At 59.6% G+C, this 5,569-nt stretch overlaps 2 protein-coding genes across 2 annotated transcripts in view; both read left to right on the top strand.

Annotated features, from left to right (window-relative positions):
• Window positions 1–3,948, top strand: part of TEKT2 (tektin 2) — a 5,139-nt gene extending 1,191 nt beyond the window's left edge. The window contains exons 3-11 of the mRNA XM_007453826.1: window positions 1,033–1,244; window positions 1,328–1,453; window positions 1,631–1,836; window positions 2,340–2,483; window positions 2,559–2,673; window positions 2,853–2,960; window positions 3,086–3,229; window positions 3,391–3,470; window positions 3,638–3,948. Of these exons, the coding sequence (XP_007453888.1) occupies window positions 1,089–1,244; window positions 1,328–1,453; window positions 1,631–1,836; window positions 2,340–2,483; window positions 2,559–2,673; window positions 2,853–2,960; window positions 3,086–3,229; window positions 3,391–3,470; window positions 3,638–3,851 (1,293 nt within the window). The 5' untranslated portion in view covers window positions 1,033–1,088 and the 3' untranslated portion in view covers window positions 3,852–3,948. The remainder of the gene's footprint in view (window positions 1–1,032; window positions 1,245–1,327; window positions 1,454–1,630; window positions 1,837–2,339; window positions 2,484–2,558; window positions 2,674–2,852; window positions 2,961–3,085; window positions 3,230–3,390; window positions 3,471–3,637) is intronic.
• Window positions 3,949–4,514: 566 nt separating this feature from the next.
• The window catches only part of ADPRS (ADP-ribosylserine hydrolase), a 5,803-nt gene continuing 4,748 nt past the window's right edge, over window positions 4,515–5,569 (top strand). Inside the window, exon 1 of the mRNA XM_007453825.1 lies at window positions 4,515–4,740. Within this exon, the coding sequence (XP_007453887.1) occupies window positions 4,527–4,740 (214 nt within the window). The 5' untranslated portion in view covers window positions 4,515–4,526. The remainder of the gene's footprint in view (window positions 4,741–5,569) is intronic.

Here is a 5,569-nt window from a genome sequence, read left to right as displayed (position 1 = left end):
ACTGTGTGTTTGCTGGAACCACTTGCAAATATATCCACACGCAGCTGCTCTAACAATCCTGCGTAGCCACGTAAAGGTCACAGATCTCAGGGATTTAAATGGATGGAGCAGGATGTCCTGACAATCTGTCTTCCAATGACTGTCATTGTCTGAGTAACATCCTTCACACCTTCTTTAAGCCCCATTCAGGGTCCAGTTTAGACCCCCATCACATTCAGTCACCTGTCCCAGGTCCTCTAAAGCTACAATGTCACAGTTGGAGAGCCCGGCCAAGGCTGGGGGTGCCCCTCCTGTTGGCCTGGCCTCCAGGCCCTGCACTTGGCTCCTGTGTTCCCATCTCTCAGCCAGGCCCCGACTTGGATGGGGCCGCCACCTCTTTCCTCACAGGGTTCCATTGCCCAGTCAAGGGGGTTCATTCTCCCCAAACACAGTATCAGGAGTGGGGGCGTAACAGTCCCCACTGGGTCTCCTGCCTGTGAGACCCTGTGCTGTTGAAAGGGAAGGCGTCCTGCCCTTGGGGTTGGGGGGCTGGGAGGTGACATGCGGCCCACGATGGGCAGGCGGGTCCCCGGGTGGGGCGAGCCAGTGTGCAAGGATTTCCGTGGTGGGTTCTCTCCAACGGCTTCTGTGCCCCTACCTCTCCCCGTGCCTCCCCTCAAAGACAGCGTGCTGCCCGGGACGGGAGCCATGGGAGCCGTCAGCCACCACCCCCTCTACACACACACGCACACACACACGCACATGCACATGCGCACACACACGTGCACGCACACACACACCGAGGAGCCCCATTATCCCCTTTCACCTGCTCCAGGACCTGTAGGGTCCAGCAGTTTGTGTCTGTGGATGGATGGGTGGGAGGAAACTTAGTTAATGCCTCACGCGAAGTTGAGTGTAGGGAGAGCTGTTTCCAAGCAGGCTTCCAGCAGGAAGGGGCTTGGAGCGAAACGGACAGGAGCACATCCTTTGGAGGGGCTTTGATCCAGGAGAGGCTTTTCTGTGGTCTCCTGCAGCCTTGTTTGCCCCCTGCAGCAGAGGTGGGTGTCTTGGAACAGGCCTGGGGTCCCTGAGCCTTCGGCTCCTGCACCATGGCCACCCTGAGTGTCAAGCCCAGTCCACGTTTCCAGTTGCCGGACTGGCACACCAACAGCTACCTGTTGTCCACTAACGCTGAGCGGCAGCGAGATGCCTCACACCAGATCCGCCAGGAGGCCCAGGTCCTCTGCAATGAGACCAACAACCAGGTTGGGGGCCGGAGCCCAGTTGGGTGGGAAAGGGATAGCCCCCAACTCCCGACAACCTCTTTATCTGGCTCTGTCTCTTCCAGACCATTTGGGACGAACATGACAATAGGACTCGACTGGCAGAGAGGATTGATACTGTCAACCGGTGGAAGGAGATGCTGGACAAGTGTCTGACGGATTTAGATGCTGAGATCAACGCCCTGACACAGGCAGGGAGCCAGGGCAGAGTGCCAGGAGACCCTGCCTGCAAGGACCTCCCTCTCCCTCCCCTCTTCCGGGTCAGGGTATTTGGTGGCATGTCCATCTGAGTCACTTAGCCTAAGTGGGGATGAGAGCCGCTTCCCAGCGGATGGCTCCACCAGCCTCCTGTGCCCTCTCTTTTCTAGATGAAAGAGTCAGCAGAGCAAAACCTGCAGGCCAAGAACCTGCCTCTGGATGTGGCGATTGAGTGCCTGACCCTGCGGGAGAGCCGGCGTGACGTTGATGTGGTGAAGGACCCCGTAGAGGAAGAGCTGCACAAAGAGGTAGAGGTCACTGAAGCCACCAAGGAGGCCTTGCAACAGAAGATCAGCCAGGCCTTTGAGAAGCTCTGGTAAGAGAGAGAGATTTCATTCGCATGTTCACCCGCCTTTGAAGGCTGTGTTTTAAATGTAGAACGTGTGTATCGTGGGCTACAAGTCACTGGCTCTCAGGCCGCCTTCTGCCCCTGCTGTGCCCATGGCAGAAACCACTCACCCACTGGTCGTAGCACTTTTTGCACCACCTGGACGTGGTCTCAGAATACTTCTCATGAACCCGCTCTAGGCAGCCATTATCAATTTATTGGAAGCATGAGAGATGAAGCCCATGTGCCACCACCCCGACTTTCTGGGAGTGTGAGCCTTGTGAGTGTAGCTACTGGACTGTGCCAAGCACTTGGTGCCATAATTTTGTCTGTGGGGAGCTCATCCAGCTGTGCCCATATTTGTCTCAGCTGCAGCAGCAGCTCCATTGTCACCTCAGCTTTCCCATCCCTCCTTGTCCCTTCAGTACCATGGGGGCTGCGTTCCAGGGCCTTGGAGGTATGGTTCCTGATCCAGTCTGTTCTGTCCCCAGCCTCCTGCAGGAAGTCCGACAGCAGCTCAACTCTGACCATCGGGGCAAAATGGAGACAGTGGACATTGACAGAGGCTGCTTCTCTCTCAACCTCAAGTCCCCGAACATCTCTCTGAAGATTAATCCCACACGTGTCCCCAACGGGTAAGAAAGGCATTTCATTCAGTCTCTCTTCCTCCCCGCAGAGGCCATACTCTGATTATTTCCTGCGACCTGCAGCTCCACCACACTCCAGCAGTGGGATGACTGCAGTCAGTTCAACAAGAACCGAGCAGAGGCTGAGATGAAAGGGGCCATAGAGCTGAGGGAGGCCATCGCCCTAACTATTGCCAAGGTGACTGACCACTCCCTCTACCCCGATCCTCCATGGCTAAGAGATGGCCCCAGCATGCACTCAAGCCCTTGTCTTTTGTTCCCTGTCAGCCATGTGGCATCCCACCCCTCACCTGAGTGACATCCTCAGCTGGCCAGAGCTTATACCCTCCCCTTGCCCTGCCTACTTTCTGTCCTCAGACCAACAACGAACTGGAAGCCCAGAGAGTTGCAACGGAATTTGCCTTCAGGAAGCGGCTGTGGGAGATGGAGAAAGTGTACAGTGAGCTCAAGTGGCAAGAGAAGAATGTGAGCCTTCTCCGTTTGGTCTCCTGGGGCCTGGACTTCCTGGTGTGGGATGAGGAGCCTGATGCCCTGCCAGGAAGCCCTGGACTGGGTGCACCAGGTGGAGACCAGTCACTCTGTCCCTGCAGACCTTGGAGGAGATTGCCGAGCTGCAGGAGGGCATCCGGCATCTGGAGGAGGATCTGCGCAGAAAGTTACAGAACCTGAAGCTATGCCACACCCGGCTAGAGACCAGGACCTACCGGCCCAACGTGGAACTCTGCAGGGACCAGGTACGAGGGCACCCCAGTGGGGCATGGGCCCCTGGCTAAGGTTCCTCAGGATGACTCACTCCCTGGTGAAGCAGGGGTGCTGGCGCAGGGCAGCCCCCAGACCCGTGGGCAGAAGGACAGTGTGGCTGACCTGGACTCCCAACCTGCCCCTCTGCCTCCAGGCACAGTACGGCCTCACTGAGGAGGTTCACCAGTTAGAGGCAACCACTGCTGCCCTGAAGCAGAAGCTGGCGCAGGCACAGTAGGTTTGGGGAGTGGGCAGGAGGGGCGGGGAGACACCTCCCACCATTGGGGTCCCTTGCTGCCTGCCAGCTTCCCTGCTGTCTTCCTGACTCAAGGCTGGTGAGCTCAGGCCTGACCTCCCAGGCTCACGCCGGGGGTGGTGGGCTGTTAATCCCTCCTCCCTAGAGACGCTCTGGACGCCCTGTACCAGCATCTGGCTCTGCTGCAGGCTGACATCGCCTGCAAGGCCAACTCCATGCTCTTGGACACCAAGTGCATGGACACCCGGCAGAAGCTGACCATGCCGGCTGAGAAGTTTGTGCCGGAGGTGGACACCTTCACCCGCACCACAAACCGCACCCTGAGTCCACTCAAAACCTGCCAGCTGGAGCTAACCTAGCGAGGGGGCTGAGGGAGGAGGGGAAACCTGATGGAAAATGAAAGAGGGAGGGCAGTGGAGAGAACGAATCTAATAAAGGTCGGGTGTTCTCAGTCCAGATGGTTCTTTGCTACCCCTGCATGTAGCCAGCGGGGAGAGGGCTCTTGGCTCTACTGTGCACGGAGGACCAAAGATGGTAACATCATCCCTCAAGCTCCTTGTTCCCAATCCCATGCCCTTCTCTGGGCTAGGCCAGCACCCTGGGCTCCAGCGCCGTGATCTCTAACCAGCTCTGTCCCAGCTGGACCCTTGCGTGCCCTCTTGACGCCTAGGGGAGGCCCAGAGGGGGCTAGGGTGACAGGGGGAGGGCTTGGGGGTGACCGCCCAGGACTGAATGACCCGAGCTGGGGCTGCTGTGGCACGGCTGTGGGGGCAGTGGCCCGAAGGTCTGGCTCAGTGCGCAGCCCTCGGGGACCCTTTAGTGGCCGTCCCGCCCGGCTGTGACGCCGTTTACAGGTCGGGGAAACGCGGGCTAAATACAGAGGCCGGGCCCAATCGAACGAGGGCTGCGGGACCGCCCCTTGTCACCCGCGGGGCAGCTGCGACTCCGGGCCGCCGGGCGGCGCTGTGGGGCCGGGGAAGCCGCGCGGTGGGGCGCGCGCGGGCCGCACCGGAAGTGGCGGCTGGTACGCGCGGATGGCGGCGGCTTCGGTGATGACGGCGGCGGGCAGCGGAGGGGCTGGGGCGGCCCGCTCGCTCTCCCGCTTCCGCGGCTGCCTGGCGGGCGCGCTGCTCGGGGACTGCGTGGGCGCCGTCTACGAGGCGCGCGACACCGTCGACCTGACGTCAGTCCTGCGTCGGGTCCAGGACCTGGAGCCGGACCCCGGCTCGCCGGGGAGCGCGCGGACAGGTGGGCGGGGCCGGGCGCCCTGGGCACCGGGGAGCCGCAAGGGACTCAGGCAGGGAGGGGACAGCGGCCGGAGGGGCCCTCTCTGCACGACCCGCGGGCACCTTGGATTCAGCGTGTCCAAATCCGAGCCCCGTCTTCACACGTCTCGCCCCGAACGTTCGCCAGCCCGGGGCTTGACTACCCAGACCTCCCAGCCGTGCAAGCCACGCCTAGATTGCGCCTAGTCCAATACTTAAGTCCCTGCCGATTTTACCCATTTTACGCGTTTTACCCGCGTCTCCCGAATCAGTTGGCCACCAGTCCATCTCCACGCAGCTGGAGGGCACTTCTGAAAGCAGATCTTATCGCGGCCTCCCCTCATGAATCTCTGCAGTAATTTTCCATTACCCTTAGGACAGAGCCAAACTCCTTAATGTTCCCTACGTGGCCGGCCCTCGCCTGCGTCTCCAGTTTCACCTTATACCACCCTTGGCCTTGCTGTCTGCGCTGCACTTTCTCTCACTTCGTGCCTCCTCTAGCTCAGGCCTTTGCATGTACTGCTGTCCCTTTGCCTGTAAACCTCTCTTCCTTCCTGTGCAGTCAACTCATCACCCAGATCTCAGCGCAGTATCACAGCTGAGGATGATTCTTCTTGGAGAGCATGTAGAATAGTAAGAAAAAGGGGCCACACCCGGAACCCTGGAGGAGGAAAAGGAGCTACAGAAGGAAACAGTTTATAGGAGGAGAAGCAGAGGGAAGATGGGTAACAACAAAACTCAAGAAAAGAATTTCAGGGCTTCCCTGGTGGCGCAGTGGTTGCGAGTCCGCCTGCCGATGCAGGGGACACGGG

This window comes from Lipotes vexillifer, unplaced genomic scaffold (assembly GCF_000442215.2).
Source record: "Lipotes vexillifer unplaced genomic scaffold, Lipotes_vexillifer_v1.1 scaffold213, whole genome shotgun sequence".
NCBI classification, from domain to species: Eukaryota; Metazoa; Chordata; class Mammalia; order Artiodactyla; family Lipotidae; genus Lipotes; species Lipotes vexillifer.
Note: the sequence above shows the minus strand (reverse complement) of the source record. Positions and strands in the feature narration are given on the sequence as shown.